Source organism: Pongo abelii, chromosome 5 (assembly GCF_028885655.2).
Source record: "Pongo abelii isolate AG06213 chromosome 5, NHGRI_mPonAbe1-v2.0_pri, whole genome shotgun sequence".
NCBI classification, from domain to species: domain Eukaryota; kingdom Metazoa; phylum Chordata; class Mammalia; order Primates; family Hominidae; genus Pongo; species Pongo abelii.
In genome coordinates this window covers 25,999,581-26,023,609 of record NC_071990.2, presented here as the reverse complement: position 1 = coordinate 26,023,609, position 24,029 = coordinate 25,999,581, and the positions used below count along the sequence as shown (strand labels likewise).

At 38.6% G+C, this 24,029-nt stretch overlaps 2 protein-coding genes across 2 annotated transcripts in view; both read left to right on the top strand.

Moving 5' to 3' along the window:
* The first annotated feature begins 467 nt into the window (after positions 1-467).
* On the top strand, positions 468-17,432 carry SLC17A2 (solute carrier family 17 member 2). Its single transcript, XM_054557076.2, has 13 exons — positions 468-506; positions 4,916-5,026; positions 5,779-5,941; positions 6,869-7,080; positions 9,377-9,610; positions 9,696-9,783; positions 12,202-12,288; positions 13,682-13,800; positions 13,923-14,084; positions 14,894-15,026; positions 15,116-15,263; positions 16,079-16,169; positions 17,298-17,432. The coding sequence occupies exons 1-13, from the start codon at positions 468-470 to the stop codon at positions 17,430-17,432; spliced, it is 1,722 nt and encodes a 573-aa protein (XP_054413051.2).
* A 2,939-nt stretch (positions 17,433-20,371) lies between these two features.
* SLC17A3 (solute carrier family 17 member 3) overlaps positions 20,372-24,029 on the top strand; it is a 64,968-nt gene continuing 61,310 nt past the window's right edge. Inside the window, exon 1 of the mRNA XM_054557307.2 lies at positions 20,372-20,455. The gene's annotated coding sequence lies outside the window, so the exon portion shown is untranslated. The remainder of the gene's footprint in view (positions 20,456-24,029) is intronic.

Sequence of the window (24,029 nt, the reverse complement as noted above, 5' to 3'; positions counted from 1 at the left end):
TCTTTTGAGATACTCTGACAGTGAGAACTTGAAAATGAAGTTAAAAATTAAGCGGCAAAACCAAGCTGAAGCTTTCTGAGAAAGTGGGGCCAAACCTGTTGCTGTCTGACTGCCACGTGGCTCACTATTTATCCCTGTAAAAACCTGCAAAAGTATTTGAAAGGGAAGAAGGGACAGAAAACTCCCTCCTTTTCCAAGTTAGCCTTATAGTCTAGGGCTTAAAATACTGGTTTAATGGTGAAGGTAAGTGCTTTTCTTCTTTTTGGGTAGAAGGATAATTACTAACTTACCAAAGGTCCATTAAGGGGAGGGAACAGTTTTAGGAGAAGTCAGAGAAAAGACATTAACAGCAACATAAGGATCTCCATCTGGTAATATTGCCTAATTCCAAAATGAAGAGACTTTCTGAAAAAGATAACTGATTCAATGAAGACCCTAGGGCAAGGCTTGAGAAGCCACTGGTACCAATGGACACTGTGGACAATGGTCATTTCTCCAAGGACGCTGTGAGTATTAACTGTGATGCTGTGATTAGTCGGACTGGGATTGGCTGTGGAATGAAATACTGATCAGAACTGACAAGATTTGTGTTTGGGACTGTGGCTAACGAGTCTTTTCAGACTTCTATATGAATTTGAAATGGTCTCTCAGGAAAAGGAGAACAAGGCCGGGCATGGTGGCTCACGCCTGTAATCCCAGCAGTTTGGGAGGCTGAGGTGGGCAGATCACTTGAGGTCAGGAGTTTGAGACCAGCCTGGCCAACACGGTGAAAACCTGTCTCCACTAAAAATACAAAAATTAGCCGGGCATAGCAGTGCGTGCACCTATGCGTGTGTGTAGTGCGCGTGCCAGCTATTCAGGAGGCTGAGGCAGGAGAATTGCTTGAACCCGGGAGGTAGAGGTTGCAGTAGTTGAGATCATACCACTGCACTCCAGCCTAGGTGACAGAGTAAGACTCTGTCTCGAAAAAATAATAATAATAAAAGAAAAGGAGAACATGACCTAAGTTATGAATAAGACTGAAGGCAAGAAAATTGTACGCCTGCAGAGATCATCTAGCTTGTTGCCCTCATTGTACAGCTAAGAAAAGGCACCCAGGGACATTGTAGTCAGCACCAGTTTCTCAGAAAGATAGGCAGATGATGAGAGGGCCCTCAGTTTTTCTAACACTGAAGGAATTGCTTCTTCCTATGTTTTCTGGTGAACCGCTCCCCACTCATCTTGTGGATTCCAGGCCAGAAGAATCCACTTTTAAAAAGAAGCATTTAAAACCAATTTAACAATCAATCGAAGGCACTTTTATAGAAATATATTTCATTTGCTGTAGGCCTGTACTTACAGATCTGAGAGGGCTAGACTGCCAATATTGTGACTGTTTATTATTATTGCTGTTGCTAATGTCTAGAATATTATACAACGTATAACACTTTGCAATTTACGAGGCATGTCTCATACCTTTGTTTTCACTCCAAACTGCCCAGTGAAGTAACATTATCCCAATTCTTCCTATGAAACAGTGAAAGCCCTAAGAGTTTATGAAACTTTACCTGGTTTACTCAATTTGGGAATGGCACAGCAGAATTCAGTCCTTGAATATCCTCCCACTGCAGGTTCATGCTCTTTGTTCTAGGTGTAACATTTACTCTGAGTAAACTAGGACTCTGGGCTAACAGAGATGACGCAAGACAGGCTGGATATTAGGAGAATCTAAGAGCAATCTAATGACCATTATAATAAAATCATGAGTTCTAGACTTAAAAAAAGGGAAAAACCTGTTTTTTTGCTTATGCATATACCATAATATTTACATTATTTATTTTTTTCCCAAATTCAACCTATACTGTGTCAAGTAATTTTCTTTAATATAACATTTTCCTTTAACTTAATTTCAATTCATTTTTCTGTGTCTACTTACAACTTTGGCACTAGAATTCACAATATTTTTTAGAGGTATAGCTCCTTAAAGGGAAGGGTTCTGACACTGTTACATGTTCTCAATTGTTTGCAAATAGGTTAATAATTATTCCAGTGTCTCTAAGTACATATCAACCATGCCAGTGTTCAGCCTCCATAATTTTATTAGCTTCTGTGCTTATTTTGGAAAAACATTTCCCATTACCATGAAAGACCTCAGTTTAGAATGGTTTGGTATGTTAGCCTGATTTCTGCATTCGTCTCATGCAAAGGAAAATAGGAAATGAAGAACTGAAATTACCTATTGATACAAAATCAAAGTAGCATTTGAAACCATAAAACTTAAGTAGGGTTTTTCATCCTTTCTCATTAGACAGCAACAGGGAATGGGAAGAGAAACTAAAGTGGTGGGTTCGTGATACAATTCCAGTAACATAAAGAGAAAGGAGAAGTAGTTTTGTTGTGTTTATGTTTAATATTCAAAGCTCAACTTTAAAGTATTTTTCATTATCAAATTTTCTTCTAGAATAAATGATTAAAACTTGATTTAAAATGTATGAATTCTCCTTTATAATACCTCAAAATGGAGCTACCCCATTGAGTTTTAAGCTTGTGCTTAAAATATTACGAAAATAAAGGGGAAGTTGTTTTAATAGGTAGAACAAGCAGTAGTCTAGGCATTAGGGGATCTGGTGCTGGCTCTGTGCATCATGTGGTTTCAGGCAACTTTTCAAATTTTCTGTACACAAATTTTCTTATCAGTAAAATGAACAGTTGGGCCAGAGGATCTCTGAGTCTCTTTCAGCTTTCAGTGTTTATAAGATTGGAGAAGTTGGTGGGAAAGCTTTAAGTGGAGTGTAAGTAATTGCAGCTGCATGTACAGTTAAAGAGTTGCCTTCAGCCAAGCCACGGGATCTTGCATAAAAAGTGAAAGCAAATAGAAAACAGTTCAAACTCTGGGTCTGACCACAGATGACTTCAGCTAGGATCTGAGTGTAGAGCAATGAGCTGAACTCCTGATATCCAGATGTTAGCAAGACTTGGAGGCCTTCTAAGGCAGAGCAACGACCAGTATCTGTCCTGGTGCTGACCTGATCTTACTAGCAATTGGGCCTCCATTTGGGTCCATTGTACAAAACAACAACAACAACAACAATAAAATCCCCAAACACCCAAAATTCAAAATTTAGATGGAGAGACATTATTCCCAGAATTCTAGAGATATTTGGAAAGCAGAAAACTATACTTGCCATGCTGATGAAGTCCAATTATTGCTCTTTTAAATACATTTAGCTACTTCTGAATATAAAACGAGTATCTACTAATTATTTACAAAATCACTTGGTAAATATAGAAAATCACAAAGAATGAAGTGACCATTCTGTTTTGTAACCCAGAAATAGTCATCGCTGGCACTTGTATGAATCAGTTTCTATTCCTGTATGTGGATGTGCACAGCATATCCTGCTTTGTACGCTAGAGTACTAGCATTTTTCTAATGTAATTCAATATTATTAAAAACATTTTAAAATAGCTTCCATCACAATAATCTATCAAATTGACTTGCCAGGCTCTCATTATTAGGTTAATTTATCGCTAACATTATGTGGTCATGAGTAATACTACAAAGGATATTTTCGGACACAATTTTTCATCTATGCCTTTCTTTATAATCCTTCATCCTAAGGTCACAGATTATGAATATCTTTAAAGTATGGACAAGTCTTTTAAATTTTGTGTGCAAAAACAGTGCAAAGCCTTGAATGATAAAATATAGGTTTGATACATATGTTTTTTTGTTTGTTTGTTTTGAGACAGATTCCTGCTCTGTCCCCCCGGGCTGTAAGTGCAGTGGCAGGATCTTGGCTCACTGCAACCTTTGCCTCTTGGGTTCAAGCAATTATCCTGCCTCAGCCTCCTTAGTAGCAGGGTCTACAGGCATGTGCCACCACACCTGGCTAATTTTTGTATTTTTAGTAGAGACAGGGTTTCACCATGTTGGCCAGGATGGTCTTGAACACCTGACCTCAAGTGATCCACCCACCTCAGTCTCACAAAGTGCTGGGATTACAGGTGTGAGCCACCGCACCCAGCCAATACATGTGTTTTTAAAGTCATAGAAATTTCGGATGTCTTGAAGGATTTTAAACAATTTAAAAAATAAAGTCATAGAAGCTTCAATTTAGGAATGAATGGAAAATTGATGATATTATTAGAATATGGATTTTTCCTAAAAGAAACAAACGTATGCATCCCCCAAAGATAATTTGATTAGTGTACAAATATTAAATTAAACATGTCCATATTTAGAGCCATGAATTCTCTTTGCCTGTCACAATAGCTGGATTTATTCACAATTGTAGTAAGTAGTCCCTGTTCATTATAATTTTCTGGGGGACATGAAGACTTTGTCAGTCCAATCAAGTGTCCACATTGTGTGTAGCAAACATGAGAATAAACATTTTAAACCTTTAAATGTAATACATATTAGTGTTACGTAATGTCATCCTTCATGTTCGAAGGCACATGGAACATTGTTCTGGTGGTACAGAGGGGAGAGAAACACCATCAGAATGAAAGGAAAGACCACTCTGGAACCTTCCTCCTTAGCTCTTGAGCTTAGTTCAATTGTCCTGTCTTATGGTCTGCTACAAGCAATACTACTCTTCACCTTTGCATGCTTCTCTGTGGTTTGATAAAGTACATGCAATTTTTCATTGAATTCTTCCAGCTGCACTCAGAAAGGAGCCTTATCTTTATTGAACAGATGAGGAAATGAATGATTAGAGAATTTAAATGACTAGCTCTAGGTCACACAGCTGGAACTTATAGCCAGATTTCTTTTTAACAATCCTGTAACCAAAAGCATACCAGTAGTGCCCTATAAAATGTAAGTTATAGAGCTGTGTTGGGTCAAAACTTTTACTGATGCTAAGAGGAGGCAACATTAACAAGGGGAAATTATCTGTGTATTATGTTTTGGATTATGTTCTCTCCATAGATAAAAGACTGTCGTAGTAAAAGAGATTCAGGGCACAGGGAAACTCCACCACAAAGCGTGGTACCATTTCCCACAGAAGCTAAATGGACGGGAAGCCTGCCACCAGGAAAGGTAAAGCCACTGCTCTTGTTTGCAGGCTATGTTAATAAGCTGAAGTTTATTCCGACACATTTACACATCTCTGCATCACACTGCCCCTTTGTAAAGATACTCCCAGTGTAACATTGGAGCCAGCTCCAGCCCCTGATCCTGTTGCTTTTTCCTTAGCCCCATGAAGTCATCTGTGAGGAATTAAGCCAAATAAGCAATAAATCCTGGGATCTAGGGAGTGGAATAAGTTTTGGGAAAGTCTTTTTTTTTTTTGACTGAGTCTTGCTCTGTCTCCCAGGCTGGAGTACAGTGGCGCGATCTCGGCTCACTGCAACCTCTACCTCCCGGGTTCAAGCGATTCTCCTGCCTCAGCCTCCGGAGTAGCTTGGACTACAGGCATGCACCACCATGCCCAGCTGAGTTTTTGTATTTTTAGTAGGGATGGGGTTTCACCATGTTAGCCAGGATGGTCTCGATCTCCTGACCTCGTGATCCACCTGCCTCGGCCTCCCAAAGTGCTGGGATTACAGGCATGAGCCACCATGCCTGGCCCAGGAAAGTCATTTTAAACCAACCTATGTATGAATCCCTACTATAATATTCTCACCAAGAGGCCGGCTCTTTCTCCTGAGCTTGGAAACCTCCAGTAAAATGGAAATAATTATTTCCCAGACCACCACTATTATCTGTGAGCTTTTTTGGCCATTAAAAATTATTTCTTCCATTATATTTTTATCTGTGTCTTCATAGGTTTTCTCTTTCTTTCACTTTAGTGCTTTTCTTCAAATAAGCAGGAAAAATCCAATCTATTGTGCACGTGGGAACCCTTTCAATATTGGTCTGTGGTTGTTCCACTTTACGGGGATGCTTTTAAAGAAAAAATTTGTCCTTTCAATATATTGAATATCTTCCAGCACCACATCACCTACAAGCTTTGTAAAAATAGTTCTACATATATTTTTTTTTTTTTGAGACTGAGTCTCGTTCTGTCACCCAGGCTGGAGTGCAGTGACATGATCTTGGCTCATTGCAACCTCTGCCTCCTGGGTTCAAGTGATTCTCCTGACAGCCTCCTGAGTAGCTGGGATTACAGGCATGTACCACCATGCCTGGGTAATTTTTGTATTTTTAGTAGAGATGGGGTTTCACCATGTTGACCAGGCTGGTCTCAAACTTCTGACCTCAAGTGATCCACCTGCCTTAGCCTCCCAAAATGCTGGGACTACAGGCGTGAGCCACTGCACCCCACGTAATTTTTTTTTTTTTAAGTTGAACATATGTGAAGGCAGGACCTACTGACACACAGCAAAAACATTTCCAAGTAGACATTACACTAGGGAATTAGTCAAAGTGCTCATTTAAAGTACTATCTCTCAAATGTATTAAAAGAGAATCCTTCGATGTGCAATACCTTAATTCAAAGGCAGCTCGTTATGTATAAACTCTCAAGCTTTGTGATAAAAAATGTACATAACAGATGGGACTATTGACTTACAGCCCAGAGAATTTTACTGATGCTGAGAAGGTTATGTGACTGGCTCTGCCACTGTCATCCCCATTCACTTCATTTTGGAGCAATATGACATAAATGCCTTACATGTGGGTTTTCTCTATTTATCATGTGTTTTCTACCCCCTTGAAAGATGGCCATATTTGCTTTACTTGGTTATAAGATCCTATATTCACTGTCTTGAAGGCAACCAAATAATTTGACAAAGTGGGTTTGTAGTGCTGGCTATTTTGGTGAAAAAAAGACAATGAGACTTCATGATGTCATCCAAAGTTAGATCGAACTGTGAAAGAAAGGAAAAGAAAGGGATCTCAGTCAGGATACTCATTGCATACATCTGTGTTGTTGTCTAGGTCCAGATTTCTGTTCATTACGCTGTGGGCTGGCTGTTATCATGCACTTCTCAAACTTCACCATGATAACCCAGCGTGTGAGTCTGAGCATTGCAATCATCGCCATGGTGAACACCACTCAGCAGCATGGTCTATCTAATGCCTCCACTGAGGGGCCTGTTGCAGATGCCTTCAATAACTCCAGCATATCCATCAAGGAATTTGATACAAAGGTAAGTATGATGGAAAATAGGGCTCTTTGTTGAGAGGAAAAAACTTTGAAAGGAAGGCATAGATCTTGATTCTGTGGAGTATGGAAGTATACATTTCCAATGACAAATTGAAACTGACTGGAACTATTTTTCTTTGAGACATTGCTTACTTCTATAATAAAAATAAGATTTCATTGAGGTTATTATGATTATAAGGTAGGGGAACTGTAGAGTTACATGTGAAAAATTTAAAAATGGAACAGTTTATGTGATGTCTTCAATGAAAAACTAGGTATTACCTGGGCACATTCTTATAGGTTACTCAAGCCTATTCAGTTCTCTGCCTGTTTTATTGTTTCTGAGCAATTTTATATCCCTGTAAATTCTATATAACAGATAGAAATGCAAACGATTCTTGTCCATAGCTTTGCAAATAAATTTTGCCAAGAGAAAAATCAGTTAAAACTTTTCTCCACTCACCTCCCAGTTGAATCAGCCAGTTTTGCTGTTTGTTTGTTTGTTTGTTTGTTTTTTGAGATAGAGTCTTTCTCTGTCATTCAGGCTGGAGTGCAGTGGCATGATCTCAGCTCACTGCAGCCTCCGCCTCCAGGGTTCAAGAGATTTTCCTGTCTCAGCCTCCCGAGTAGCTGGGACTAAGGGGGCGTGCCACCACGGCTGGCTAATTTTTGTATTTTTAGTAGAGACAGGGTTTCACTAGGCTGGTCTCGAACTCCTGACCTCAGGTGATCCACCCGCCTCGGCCTCCCAAAGTGTTGGGATTACAGGTGTGAGCCACTGCGCCAGGCTCTGCTGTATATTTAAAGTCTATTTCAGCATTGCTTCCTGCTTGTGTTATGAGTGATTCTTTGAGTTTTCCTTTGAACCAGTTATAACATCTTACTTACTTCCTCCATTAATCAATGAGTTAAATAGAATCTTTGTTTTATGTTTATTTTACATTTATATGAAAACCATGAATCTACCCAATTAAAAAAATTATCCTTTAAATTATCTTGTACTGTACATTTCCCATGTCATCCCTATAATTCATGATTAATGATTTTATTACATTGGACCCAGCTTATTTACAACGAGTACATAAATTTGTTGTCTCCAGTCTTTCTTCCATTATCCTGTCTACATATCCACACTGAGTAGATTCACTACTCAGCAATCTTGGACACTTTCAAGTTGCCAAACATGCAGTGTTCACTGGACATGCTGTGTTCCTCCAGAATTTGGGCCTACTTCTCGGCACACTCACATCTGCTATCAATGACCCATGGAAAGTTTTTGCCCTGAGCAAGCCAGAGTCCCTGTTAGTTTCTTCCAAATGCTACAAGTTCACTTTTGCTATTTTTTCTGATGAGATAAAATTTTCCTTTTTGACTTTCTACAAATCATAGTCATTTTTCAAGGGATAGTTCAAGTATTGCTTCCTTTCTGGGACCTTCCCGAATTATTCTTTTCTCCTCTCAAAGTCGCTGTTTTATTTATGTTCATCCTCAAATCTTGATTCTCACATGAATCATATACCTTGTATTATTTATAGTTTTTTTGAGTGGGTAAAATATTTCATATTTTATATTCTTTGGCTCTCTACTTTATAGCATGATGCCAGATATTTAGGGGCCTTATTGCATTTATTTTTTATTTTATTTTAAAATCTATTTTATTTTTTATTTATTTTATTATTTTATTTATTTATTTTAAAATCTATTTATTTTTAGGTAAATATTCAGGTAATATAATTTATATAATTAGGCGTTTTAGGTAGTTATTTTAAAATAATTCAAATTATTTATTGAGTTATATCAGAAGAATGTGATCTTATTCATTTGTAATATGTGTTTTAGGAGCTCAGTTCAGCCAGGGCAGACCATAATTCCCAAACTTGGCTTTTCTTTTTAATTAGGCACTGATTTTGGTTAAGAGTTCAGTAAAGTTTTGTGTGTGTTTTTAAAAAATTCTTTGATATAAGAGTCAACATGTTACTCAACTTTTACTAGAAGCAAAATAGAGGAAGCGCTTTCACAGATGAAATATCTCTCAATGTTTTCTTCCATTTACTTCTTCCTATTATTCATATATATAATCATTTTCTTTACCTCTTTTCTTCATTTCTTCTGTTTTTCTCTCCTTCTAAGACAAGCAAATTAGGGGTATAATTGGTTGTTTGGGAAGGTAGGAAGAATATAGAGAGAAACAAAAATCAATATTTTATCCTAGGGTCTCACCAACCTCAAGCAACTCTGACTGTAAAGTGGATTTTCATAATATGATTTCTTGACAAAGAGTTTTCCTATTTTTCCCCCAGGCCTCTGTGTATCAATGGAGCCCAGAAACTCAGGGTATCATCTTTAGCTCCATCAACTATGGGATAATACTGACTCTGATCCCAAGTGGATATTTAGCAGGGATATTTGGAGCAAAAAAAATGCTTGGTGCTGGCTTGCTGATCTCTTCCCTTCTCACCCTCTTTACACCATTGGCTGCTGACTTCGGAGTGATTTTGGTCATTGTGGTTCGGACAGTCCAGGGCATGGCCCAGGTATCCAGATACTTTCTCATTCTGGGTGGGATCCAGATTCCTGAATTCTACAAAATATCAAAGGTCTTAATGATTTTCATTTCAGGGAATGGCATGGACAGGTCAGTTTACTATTTGGGCAAAGTGGGCTCCTCCACTTGAACGAAGCAAGCTCACCACCATTGCAGGATCAGGTAAGTGTGCACACATGGGTCATAGCTTTGTCATCTGTTCCATCTGACTGTGTCTTATCTTCTATGAATCAAATGGTTTGGGGAAGAGGGAGAAAAAGTACTACTGAAAAATTCAACAATATAAGACACTTGCATCACAAATAAGAAAGATGCATCTGTGCAGTAAAGACATTGAGGCTTAGAAGTAGAAAAAACCATTGTGAGCTAGGTTTCAGCTCAGAAAAGCCTTAGTAGTCAGAAAAGCCTTGTAGGAAAAAGTTTAAACCTTTAAGAATTGCATACATGGAAAAAGATCAAGTAAACTATATATACACCATCTTAGCAATGATTTTGAAGTGAGAATTAAGGCTACCATAGCTCCAGGTGGTAAGGAGAGAAATCAGGCTGGAAGAGTTTGAAGTTTCTGTATTATTCGAAGCTCTTTACTATTCTATTATGAGCTCATTAATTCTCACAACAACCCTCTCATGTAAGTACCATTTTAAATTCTTATTTCACAGAGAAGGGAGTTAAGGAAGGTGGAGATTAAGAAAATTGCCCAAATACAAATAGCCAGCAGGTGGTAGGTCTGAGATTTAAGCCCATGCAGATTTTAGCCCCAGAGCAGACACTCTCAATCACTATGCTAGACTGCCTTACCATGGTATGTGATCCTACTAAGGCCTCTACAGCTCTACCATTGCTGTTCTCCCCAGCCTGTCGTGCTGAGAGTATATACTCAAAGAGCAGAACTAAGATTCCATCCAGCTTCTCACTCCTAGGTCCACTACACAGCTGCATCCTGAAGACTTTTACCTCAAGCAGCCCTCCTGCGTTCTTGCTTCCTTCCATCATAGTTGTAACCATCTCCTCTATTTGCAAATACTATCTGCTGATCTCTCTCTTCTAGAATGGTTTCTTTCAAACTTCTTCCCACCAAAACCAAGTTAGCTTGCTAAAATGAAGTTGGTGCGTCTTTACTCACCTGCTTGAGAATTTTCAATGTGTTCCTTCATGTTTACAGAGTAAAGACTGATCTCTTTATTGCATGGATACAAAAGTTCTCAGCCATCTGGCCCCAACCTTGTTCCACTCAACTCCCCTGTGCAAGCATGGCTCTAGTGGCACTGGATATTGGCTGCTCCCCACATAGATCTGCACTGCACTTCCCTCTGGCTCTGCTCCCATTAGTTTATATGCCTGGAAAGTTCTTTGCCCCTGTTCCTTGTGCCAAAATTCCATCTATCCTATTGCATAGCTTATGTAAAAACTTCCTAAATCTTTTTTTTTTTTTTTTTTTTTTTTTTTGAGACGGAGTCTCGCTCTTTCGCCCAGGCCGGACTGCAAGTAGCACTATCTCAGCTCACTGCAAACTCCGCCTCCCGGGTTCACGCCATTCTTCTGCCTCAGCCTCCCTAGTACTGGGACTACAGGCGCCTGCCACCATGCCCGGCTAATTTTTTGTATTTTTAGTAGAGACGGGGTTTCACCGTGTTAGCCAGGATGGTCTCAATCTCCTGACCTCGTGATCCACCTGCCTTGGCCTCCCAAAGTGCTGGGATTACAGGCGTGAGCCACCGCGCCAGGCCAAAACTTCCTAAATCTTATAATTATTATCAATTTATCCTCAGATATACTTCCACGTACATTGTAGTTTTATTATCATATTTATATTTTACATCTTTTTTTTTCAAATTGCAGGTTGGGACCCATTAGTGAGTCATAAAATCCATTGAGTGGGTTAAAATCATTATTTTAAAAAATGGGTAGAATAGAATAGAAATTGTTGGAGTGCATTGGACATGGTAAAGTTAAATATCAATTCATGAAACCATTGTTTGAGGCATATGTGTGTGGTTGTATGTACAAGTGTTTATGTATATTGGTGTGTGTGTTATGTTACCCTGTAAAATGCATTTCTTACTATGGGTCTCTGTGAATTATGTTTCTTGTTGTTTTTTAATGTAGACTTCCAAAGCCTACATGGCATTTCACTAGTGACAATCAATTTTATTCACATTTTTCTCTCCAATTGGACCAGAAGCTCTTTGAGGGCAGGGGCTGTATCTTACTGATTTTTGTAAGTCTTTCATTTCCTGCCCCTAGCCTCATATTAGATCATGCAAGAGTGCAACTGTAATCACAAGAAAATACTAATGGGCTATGATAGCAGAGAGTTACTGTGACAAACTAAGGGATTTAGATTTGGTCACATTGGTATTGAGGAGCCATTGAAGAATCAGAGGGTGTGTTACTATTATTTATTAATTTTAATTATATCATATTACTTTATTGGGGAAAATCTGTGAGCAGAAATAAATACTCTCATTGCCCAATAATTCTAAGTCTGCCACCTCACTGTTGGGACATTGTTTAGGGAGGCCATGAAGTCTCAGCCTTTGATATTTTCATAAGTGTTTTTCTCCCTCTTTCCTTTAGGGTCAGCATTTGGATCCTTCATCATCCTCTGTGTGGGGGGACTAATCTCACAGGCTTTGAGCTGGCCTTTTATCTTCTACATCTTTGGTGAGTCACTTTCTCTTAAATCCTAACGCCTCCATTTCCCGAGTATCCATTTTGGCACCTACATCACCCACATTCTTCCTATATGAAAGAAAATGTCCTTTATCAAGTGGAAGATGATAAAAAATGTCAATGGTTGGTATCATTTTTAATCTAATCACACAACTTGATTAACACCTTCCTGGTGGTTCTGGGAAGCCACACGCACAAGGTAGAGGAGGTGACTATTCACATGGCACCAACTTGTGATGCAGTCTTGTCCTTCCATATCAAGCATCTTCTGCAGAATCTCTACCACCACATCTGAAGTGCCTGCTATATGCAGTTAAGATGTCAAAAATAGTGAAGTACATTTTCAATGTGTCTTCATATTTCATTATAATTATTATTTCTGCCCAAGATGCCTTTCACCTGTTCTCTACCAAGTTAATCTTGCAAAGTTCAATTCAAACGTCCCCTTCCCCATGGGCCCTTCCAGGCTTACCCTATCAGATTCTGGCATTCTCTCCTTTATGATATTTCTCTCTAGATTATGTTGGTGTGTAATTATTTATTTCTCCTTTTCTTTCCACTAGACTGTGAAATGCTTGAGGCAAGGAATCCATTCTATGTTTTCATCACTTGGGTGTCATCATGGTGCCTGATTTTTAGCTTTAAAATAAAAGAATCAATGAATCCAGTAATTAGAGGGAATTTAAAGAAAACTAGTCCTCAGAATCTTTTAACATAGACTGTTCTTCAAATAACAAATTCCAATAATAAGACAATTTTCTACACTTGATTTTGTTTTTATAGCCAAATGGTTTCATTAAATATAGTCCTGGCCTGAATGGCTTTCTCATTAATGGTGCTAATTATTTTGGTTTGTACATGTTAACCACGTATTGTACAGAAATATTTCTTTTGGGAATCCATAATGGATGTATGGCTTGAATACAAATAATACTGTCTCTTGTAAGTGCATTGGAAATTTTTCCCTGCCACATGATTTCATGGAAGGTTGTTTCGTGTATGTATGACTGCAAACCTGACTAATCAGATCTTCCGCAACAAGACAACTTATGTGTGCATTAAGAAGTTGCTGCCTAAAATACATAACACTGTAATCATTGGAGGCTTTAAAGTAATTAATCAGCTATGCAATGCCATGCTCCTGTTATCTCCAGAGGGCTCTGACATTGACAAACGGTGGCTTTCTATTTGAGACATAATATCTAAAAAGCTTTAACAGGTTTGTAGAAGGATTGAAAGAAAGAATGGGAACATTTAGGTCCTTATGGTAGAGTAAGCATTAATTGATTAGTGTGTAGAAGGGAGAGGCATGCCACTTCAGAGGAAACTTCCTTCCCCCAGTAAACAAATCTACCTAAAAACTAAATTTATCCCTTCTTCCCAGGTAGCACTGGCTGTGTCTGCTGTCTCCTATGGTTCACAGTGATTTATGATGACCCCATGCATCACCCGTGCATAAGTGTTAAGGAAAAGGAGCACATCGTGTCCTCACTGGCTCAACAGGTACAGTGCACACCTTGTACCTGTGGCCCATGCAGAGGTTTCTAGGGCAGGGTGTGGATCTCCTCTGAGACGCACCATCTTGGCTGCTCTAATACTCATGCTGATTAGATCTTCCTTTTCAGCCCAGTTCTCCTGGACGAGCTGTCCCCATAAAGGCGATGGTCACATGCCTACCACTTTGGGCCATTTTCCTGGGTTTTTTCAGCCATTTCTGGTTGTGCACCATCATCCTAACATACCTACCAACGTATGTCAGTACTCTGCTCCATGTTAACATCAGAGATGTGAGTTTACTTCCTATACTTCTATGAAAATGATAATGGTAATAAGGAGAAACAGTTCTGTGTTACCTATTACATTCTGGCTTTACATATAACCATTAATTTAACCTTCACAATGACCTTGAGAGAGGCATTGTTATAATTCCCTTTTCACAGGTATGGAAACAGGACACTTAGAGGTGAGATAACTTGCCCCAGGTTGCACAATACTAAGTGGCAGAGCTGCTGCAGCATCCGTATTCTTAACCACTATGCTATACTACCACAACAGCTGATTCCAAAGCTCCTTTTAGAAATAATATTGCTGGACCAGGCACGGTGGCTCATGTCTGTAATCCCAGCACTTTGGGAGGCAGGCAGATCATGAGGTCAGGAATTCAAGACCAGCCTAACCAATATGGTTTACTAAATATCATCTACTAAAAATACAAAAATTAGCCAGGCGTGGTGGCAGGCGCCTGTAATCCCAGCTATTCAGGAGGCTGAGACAGGAGAATCACTTGAACTCAGGAGGTGGAGGTTGCATTGAGCCAAGATCATGCCACTGCACTCCAGCCTGGGCGACAGAGTAAGACTCCTTCTCAAAAACAAAAAACCCAAGAAATTAATATTGCTTTTATCTGGAGCCCAGAGTGATGCAGCTTCTGGCCCTCTTATCTGAGACAGTGTTCTTTTAGTGTGAAAAAGATGCTAATTTTCCCCCAAACAACCCACAGTATCATGGGGGTAAGTTAATGGCTGGTCTGTGTAACTGACAAATTTTGGTGCTAATATATCTCTATAACTACTCTGTATAAACTTCCTTCCTTCAGAGTGGAGTTCTGTCCTCCCTGCCTTTTATTGCTGCTGCAAGCTGTACAATTCTAGGAGGTCAGCTGGCAGATTTCCTTTTGTCCAGGAATCTTCTCAGATTGATCACTGTGCGAAAGCTCTTTTCATCTCTTGGTAAGGATAAGCGTGTGGGCCCATTTAACCAATCCCTTTTCTGCACACGGTCTCAGAGGGTTCCCTGACAGCATGTCCTCATTGCCCAGGGCTCCTCCTTCCATCAATATGTGCTGTGGCCCTGCCCTTTGTGGCCTCCAGTTACGTGATAACAATTATTTTGCTGATACTTATTCCTGGGACCAGTAACCTATGTGACTCAGGGTTTATCATCAACACCTTAGATATCGCTCCCAGGTAAGAGCTCTACCTGTTTTTTCCCCTCCTCCAGACCCCTCCAGAGGTGTTAAACCTCAGTGGTCGCCGTGAAACTCTTTAATGTTACTGACATGCACTAATGGCAGAATGACAAATAACTACAAATATCTGTCTGTGGCCATTTTTAGAACAACAAATCTGGCATTTTTAGAACAACAATTTCCAATCTTGGCCAGTAATCATTTTGATAAAAACCTTCCCAAGCTTCCCTAACAGAGATTGAACTGCGTATGCTGGGAAAAGGCCCACACACAGGTGATTTGGAAAAGTTTCCATGGTTTTGTTCATATTAGCTACCACATATATATATATATACAGTCACAATAAGCCAGCTCCTGTGCCAAGACTTGCCATATATCAACACATATAATCCTCACAGTTATATTAGGTAGGTCCTATTGTTATCCCCATTTCATAAGGGAGAAGGCTGAGGCACAAGGAGGTTAAATGGTGTGACTATGGTCACATAAAGGCAGAGCCAGGATTTGGACTGGGAGAGTTTGGCTTTGGAGTCTGTGTCCTGCCCGTTGCACAAACTGGCTTCTACACTGAGCAGCCAGGGTAAAGAAATGTGGTTCCCAGAGAGACTGCATTGCTCCCTGGTTACTGATTTGGTAGATTGGTAATTTCAGGTTTGGCAAATAGACATTGCCCTGAATGTCTTTAGGTGAATGAAAAACTGCATTAAACAAAATGACTTTGCCATTAGAGCTGAATTGCGTTAAAGTTGAGTTGCTGCAGAAGCTGTAGGTGGCTTTCTATATAAAATCATTTATAAAATCATCTTCCCACAGATATGCAAGTTTCCTCATGGGAATCTCAAGGGGATTTGGGCTCATCGCAGGAATCATCTCTTCCACTGCCACTGGATTCCTTATCAGTCAGGTTGGGCCAGTTTATTGAACATCTTCAAGTGGCAGGTATTGTTTTAGGTGTTGGAGATACACACGGTGCTCTCAAGATCTGGATGGCAACACAATTACTCTATTTACATGAGCCTCTAAATCAGACTCTGGTAGGTCAGATTTCCCAGGGGAAGAAAAATATAAGCTTATTTTCTCAAGATGAATAGATGTTAGATTGATTAAAATGAGCTGTTCCGGTTCAGAAGACAGCACGTATGACTTCCTAGAGGTACACGAGCATGAAACAGTTCTTAGTTATGACCAGAATGAATGACACATGTCAAGGAATAGCAAGAGATGAAGACAGAGGGGCAAAAGAAGATCATGAAGAATATGTTCAGACTAATCCAATTTTTAAAAAATCACAAAAGGGAAACAAAGTGTCCCTAGGCCAGTTTAAAGATAATTTAATGGCTGAAAACAGATTGGCTGTGAGACATTGCAAGGAGGTTTGCTCGGTGTTTGGAAATGCAGGCTCATGAGGAAGATGAAAAGACAGACCCAGGCAGGGATGGAAGGACTGACGAGAACCAACTTACAAAGAGAAGTTTTGTTTTTACTACGTTTCTATGTGATCAAGTTCCCAGGTTAATATTTGACTGAACTGCTAGGAATCCACTGTGACTATAATGCTGGAAATGACTTAGTAGGGCTTTCTGAGGAGGGTCACACAGAAGACCAAACAGAACTCATGTTGAATTGAGATGGGTTGTAGTGATAGATATCAACAGCCAATACAAAAACAAACAAAAAAACAAACAAACGGCAACAACAACAACAACAAACAGAGAAGACACAAAGACGATGCCACAATGCCATTTTTGACATAATTTTAAATGAGTAATATTATATGTTGAAATCCAAATTTTCAGAAAAACGTTAGTGTATTTTATTTTCGTTTAAAGAAATAACCATCTCAACTCAGAACCCCATGTGCATTTTGGCCATTTTGTTTCCAATTGTTTCATAAACTTTCTTAAGTAGCTACTGCACATTTTTCCTTATATTCCTTGTGATCAACATTGCAGCACACAACTTGGAGGGCTACTAGAACTGGTGTAGAAGGAACTTGTGAGATTGATCATTTTTCTGTGTTTTTTACATCTAGGATTTTGAGTCTGGTTGGAGGAATGTCTTTTTCCTGTCTGCTGCAGTCAATATGTTTGGCCTGGTCTTTTACCTCACGTTTGGACAAGCAGAACTTCAAGACTGGGCCAAAGAGAGGACCCTCACCCGCCTCTGAGGACATAAAGTTAAAAACTTAAATGTGGTACTAATCATGAACTTTTAAAACATTTTTTACTTATCTTCATATTCTTGACCATAGACTCAGCAGTTCTTAACTCTGGCTGTGTGTTATTCTTCCCTGGGGAGCCTTTATAAGATACTGATGCCTGGGACCCACTCCAGAGATTCTGAATGAATTGGTCTGGGGTGGAACCCAGATACCACTAATTTTTAGATACTCCTTAGAGGTTTCTAGCATGCGCCCGGGGTTGACAACAGCTGGACAAACTTGAAAAGTCAATTCACATGGCCTTTGAATTTTCCTCATTGGAAAGTACTAAATAAATAAAAATTCATGTGAAAATGATCACTGATAAATATCTTCGTGGTGGGACAGGTAATTGGATACAGAGAAGATCTGCTCGGAATTGTAGCCATATGTTACAGATCTCAGCACCGATCGGAACTGTAAAGCTATAATCCCCAGAATTAAAGTTTTTATTATTTTTTATACATTGTAAAACATGGACGTTTATTTATGTGGTTAAATTCTATTAAAATTTACATGCTAAAATAAAATAGACCATTTTCAAATTATTTAGATCCAGATACTTCCATCAGATTAAACAGATGTTTATTTATCCTAGCCCAATTGCAAGAGATTAATGATGAGAAAATGACCAATGAAAGATTAAATAAATGAGGTTAACTTAGAAATCAAGGACAGAGAAGATAGAATTGGAAAGCTTGTATTGTGAGAAGAATGGATGTGAAGGAAGGCAATGTAGACACTTCCAGAAGGGATAGCAATATAGTTTAGACCATATAATGAAAATTGGAGAGAGATGACAGAGACACTTTCAAGTGAAATGACAATTTATATGGGGGAGAAAAATATTGAAGATATAACAAGATGAGAAAAGGCATAGAAATGTATCACATACGAGGCATAGAAATGTATCACATACAAGAGAAGTTCCTTTTGAGCATAGAAAAAGATAATTTAACCTTCTTCATATTTTTTCTTACTTCCCCAAGATACTCAGATAGGCAGCGTCAACTCTAACAGGAATTAATTTGGCTCCTAACACTGAAGACATATCCTTTAGTTTGTCTCCTCACACAGAACTGATTCTGGTTTTGCCACAACGTGTCTAGAGAAGAAGTTCCCACCATATTTTAAATCCTATTAAAAAACTGCTAGGACAAGAACCTTGGACTAATTCAGCAGATGAAGAGAATCTCCTAATGCAAATCAATGGGTATTTCTGAGCAGGTTTTTCAGAAAAACAGAGTGTCAGGCCCTGAGGGTGATACTAAGATGAGAACATTGATTTTGCCTTCATGGTATTGGCAATATAAGGAGGAAAGGGGGTTTGCAGAAAACTAAAAGAAGAAGTAGAAGAAAAAAGAAAGACATAGTATAATAGGTAGTCAAATTATGTACAGAAAAAGAGGAAAAAAAAGACCAAAAAAGGGTGTGGGGCAGACAACCCAACTAAAAAATGGGCCAATGACTTGAACAGGGACTTCATAAAAGAGAAAATGTAAGTGGCTCCTTAACATATAAAAAGATGTTCAACTTCATTAGTCATTACAGAAATGAAAATCAAAACTACAATGAAATACCACTATAAAATTAACTAATGGATAAAATGAAAGGAGATGGAAAACAAAATGTTGCCAAGCATGTGGAGCAACTGGAACTTTTATACGCCACGAATGTGAACTTTGGAAAGCTGCTCGGCAATATCTCCTAAAGTTAAATGTACAATTCCAGTGACTCAAACATTTTACTTAGAAATGCACATATACATCCATAAAACATGTACAACAATGTTCACAGGAGCACTATCTGTAATAGCCCTAACAGGAAGTTGTCTGTTAAGAGAAGAATGAGTAAATAAACCATGGTCTATTTATATAGCAATGAGAATTAACAGACCCCAATATATAATAGATGAATGGGTCTCATAAACACAATATTGATTGAAGGAAGACAAAAGGTACATTCTTTTAAAGGTTTATAAAATACTTTTTAAAAACAGCTACAACCAATCTGTCCTGTTGAAAATCAGTGAGCAGTTTCCCTTGGGCAGGGATGGTGGTTGTGGCTGGATGGATGGTACTTAAGAAGTGCTCCTGGGGTACTAGAAATATTTTATTTCTTGACGGATGTGTGTTTACTTTGTGAATATTGTACATTTATGATTTGTGCACTTTTATGTACGTAGAAAATAAAACAGAAAGCAAATTCAAAGTATCATCCTTTTGAGAGCTTCTGCTCTGTTTGACTTCGTTTTGACCAATGGAGCAGGTGGGAAGGGGTCTTGGTCCTCTGCTTTTTTTTTTTTTTTTTTGAGACGGAGTCTCACTCTGTCGCCCAGGCTGGAGTACAGTGGCTTGATCTTGGCTCACTGCAAGCTTCGCCTCCCTGGTTCATGCCATTCTCCTGCCTCAGCCTCCCGAGTAGCTGGGACTACAGGCGCCCGCCACCACACCCGGCTAATTTTATGTATTTTTTAGTAGAGACGGGGTTTCATCATGTTAGCCAGGATGGTCTCGATCTCTTGACCTCATTATCTGCCCACCTCAGCCTCCCAAAGTGCTGGGATTACTGGCGTGAGCCACCGCGCCCAGACCCTGGTCCTCTGCTTTCATGTTCTTCTTGGTCCTCTTCCTCCTCCTCTTTTGTTGGAACTTCCAGTATCAGAGCAGGAAGGAAGGCAATGGGACAGTCAATGCTGTCAGCTTTTGGATTAAACTGCAAGTTCTCAAACAGCAAAATTAATGAGCTCAGGCTTCAAAGAAACCATGACCCTGAAAGCATCAGTTGCTTCCAATTGCGTCAGTTGCCACGGGTGATAAGAACAATGATGACTCAGCATGCCTAGGTTTTCCCGGCAGCTTCTCTGATTGATTCCTGACAGATGACTTCGGTGTGTCAGACTTTCAGGGTATCTTTCCTTATGTGATGGTTTGAGGAAGAGTTACCATTCACATTCCTAATGGCTTCAGAATAGATGCAATTGTGAACTGGTAGGAAACATTTCTAACTCATCTCCCCTCCCCATCCCTAAAGGATTGTTTCTAACATTAATAGTCATGAAGATTAATTCACTTTTCTCAAATAGCTTATTGTCATCTATCTAATGACGAGATGACTTGCTTTTTCTCCTTGACTGTTAAATATTATGAATTATATTAATGTATTTCTTAATTTTGAGCTTTCCCTTGAATATTCTTTTGATGTACAACAGAATTTGATTCACTAATAGTTTATTTAGGACTTTGGCTGATGTATTGATATATGAGATTGGCTCTGTATGCATACATGTGTTTTGTGTATCTTTTTTGTGTCTGGATATGGAGCTTATGCTGATTTCAAAAACAAGAAAGGAGAACTTTCCTTTTTCCCCATTACTCTGGAAAAGATTGACTAGAATGGAATTTTTATCATTGCTATTGTTATTTGAAAGCTTGAAAGCATTGGTTTGTAAAAATCATGCAGGCTGAAAGCCATTTTGAGGAGACTTCTTCAATAACGTTCTCAATTTCCTTCAGTTATTGGTCTTTTAAGGGGTTCTATATTTTTCTTTGATCAGTTTTGACCATTTGTGTTATCTTGGAGGATCATCTATTTTACACACTATTTAAAGTATATTTGCAAAATATTCAACTCTTTTATCAGACTATCTTTTTAATAATATATTCATTTTATCTGTATCTGAGGTTTTAGCTTCTTTGTACTTCTGACCCAATTGCATGTGTGCCTTCTTTCTCCTTCATTAGACTACTCAGTCATTTACTAATTTTAAGAATAGCTTGTCTTTTATTTATTTATTTATTTATTTTTGAGACTGAGTCTCACTCTGTCACCTAGGCTGGAGTGCAGTGGCGCAATCTCGGCTCACTGCAACCTCCGCCTCCCGAGTTCAAGTGATTCTCCTGCCTCAGACTCCCGAGTAGCGGGGATTAAAGTCACACACCACCATGTCTGGCTAATTTTTGTATTTTTGGTAGAGATGGGGTTTTGCCATGTTGGCCAAGCTTGTCTCAAACTCCTGACCTTAGGTGATCCACCCGCCTTGGCCTCCCAAAGTGCTGGGATTACAGGCATGAGCCACTACGCCCAGCCCTGCTTGTCTTTTTATTTTATAATCTATTAGCTTTATCTTTTATCAAGCTTATGTCCTATTTCCCTTTGCTTTACTTCATATAAATTTTGTTTTGGATAGTTTATTTATTTTTCATTTATTTTTATTTAATTATGAAACAGGTTAAAGCTTAGAGGAAAATTGCTCCTCTAAGTCCACTTTTGTGGGCAGATTACATTTTGCTGTGTTGTGCTCCCAAATTCATTGTTCTTTTAATGTTTTATTTCTCAAGTTAATAACCTATATAGTAAAAAAGCGGCTGTTGACTCTCAGCTTTTTTTTTTTTTTTTTTTTTTTTTTTATAGATACAGGGGTCTTGCTGTGTTGTTCAGGCTGGTCTGAAACTCCTGGCTTCAAGGGATCCTCCTGCCTCGGCCTCCCAAAATGCTGGGATGACAGACATGAGCCACCATGCCCAGCCATGTCTCTCTCCTTATATATAATAAGGAAACAGACACACTGAGGCATCCTATCACTTCACTCTTGATTTCATTACTGTTTTCTGGAAGTTTTGCTCTGAACTTTTGCAGTTAATGTATTAATTTTGCATTGAGTAGTTTCCACACGAGAATTATAGCATTTGCATTCTATGGGGTATTACACTTGTCACTGTTATTTGAACATAATTTGAGGGCTGAAACCAAGATGAGGCAAGTGAGGTGCCTAGGGAGCAATATTTAAGGAGGCATCCTTTATTAGGCTCATGCAAGAACAGAATTGGCACATGAGAGTGAGTGCCTCCTTAATTTTGAGTGCTGGACACTTCTTGCTCACTTAGCATACCCCTGGACAATAAAGTGTTTTTTGTTTTGTTTTTTCATGTCCATCCTTTATCCTTCTTCATCTCAAAACATTTCAATGGAGTATTTTTTGGAGCAGTACTTGGATGAGCCTCTGAGTCCCAGAGTAGCTAAGAATTTATTTCTTAGTACTCTTTATGATCACTGTGGAGCCTTAATACATTGTAATATTAACTTAGCTGGGAACAGAAATTTTGTTTCACAATTTGTCTTATTCAGAACAGTATTGACTTCCTGCTAGTCTCTTCTGATGTCCAATATGAGGAAGTCTAGTTGGCCAGCTACTTTTTGTAGGAGAGCTATGTTTAGGCTAGGTGCTATAGGATTCTCTTTACCCTGGAATTCCTTCACCAAGATGTCCCAAGGTGTTAATCATTTTCTCTTGCTTTTTGGCTGGTGGTCTTAGAGTTCCCTTTGATTTTGTTTTGTTTGGTGATTGTCCTCAATTTGTTGTGTTTTCTTTACTAAGAATCTCTCTTCTATTTATCTGTATGGTAAAACCTTGTTGCCCATCTTTCTGGTTTCTGCTGACTTTCATTTTTGGACCTTTTACTTTGCTTTCTCCATGGACTTTTTGGTGGCGGAGGCAGGCAAACACTTTCCAAAGTCTTTCTCAATTTTCATCAACTTCAACTTATTTCCTAAAATTGCCTCAGAATGTGCCTATGTCCACAATATCCCTCCTTCCACTTTAGAAAGGAAAGGCATCCACACTTTATTTAGGTGCAATGCCTGAAGTGTAAACACTTTCTGGTTGTCAACAAAGGAGTACTTCCAAATATTGGTTTGGGGATAACCTGCTAATGATTAACACATTCACCTTGGCTCTTGGTTTGCCTGCTCTCTCTTTTTTTGTCTGCTGTGTGTATTTTTTTTTTTAATCACTGAGAATATGCAGAGTACTGTATGTTTTATTATAAGAGAGGACTGGCCAGAGTGGGAATATTCTGAATTCAGAAAAACTGAAGCAGTACAGGATAAGAACTGGTTCTTTCAAATGAAGCTGGCATATTTTTCCAGAGCACCAAGTTTCAATATATATTTAAAAAACTTGATATGAACGATACAATAAAGTGGTTAAAACTTTTATTAAAATAAACTTATGTCATGAAATACTTATTCTAATTATAGTCACTCTTCATCTTATTTCATCTTATAACATGTTTAATGTTTCCTTTTATTTACAAAACAATTTATTTTTTGATGAAAAGTTTTAGAAATCAAGTTAAAAATATTCAAAGGAATGCCTAAAGTTTTCAAAATTCTTTTACATATTGTACAGTCAAAAGACTCTGAAGACCATTTAGCTATCCAAATTGTTTATTTTTAAGCAGTATCCCTTCTAATATTTACTATTTATAATCCTTAAAAATTTGCCTTAGCATAGGAGAATTGCTTGAACCCAGGAGACAGAGGTTGCAGTGAACCGACACAGTGCCACTGCCCTCCAGCCTCAGCGACAGAGTGAGACTCTGTCTCAAAAAAAAAAAACAAAAAACAAAAACAAACAAAAAAACTGCCTTAGCATTATTTGTTCATTAAAAACTTTCTTTAATACTACTAGTTTCCCTTTCCTCTCAGCCCATTGTCATATTTTGATTTTTATCACTTGCTTTGTAGGACATATGGGCTTTTTTTTTTTTTTTTTTTTTTTTT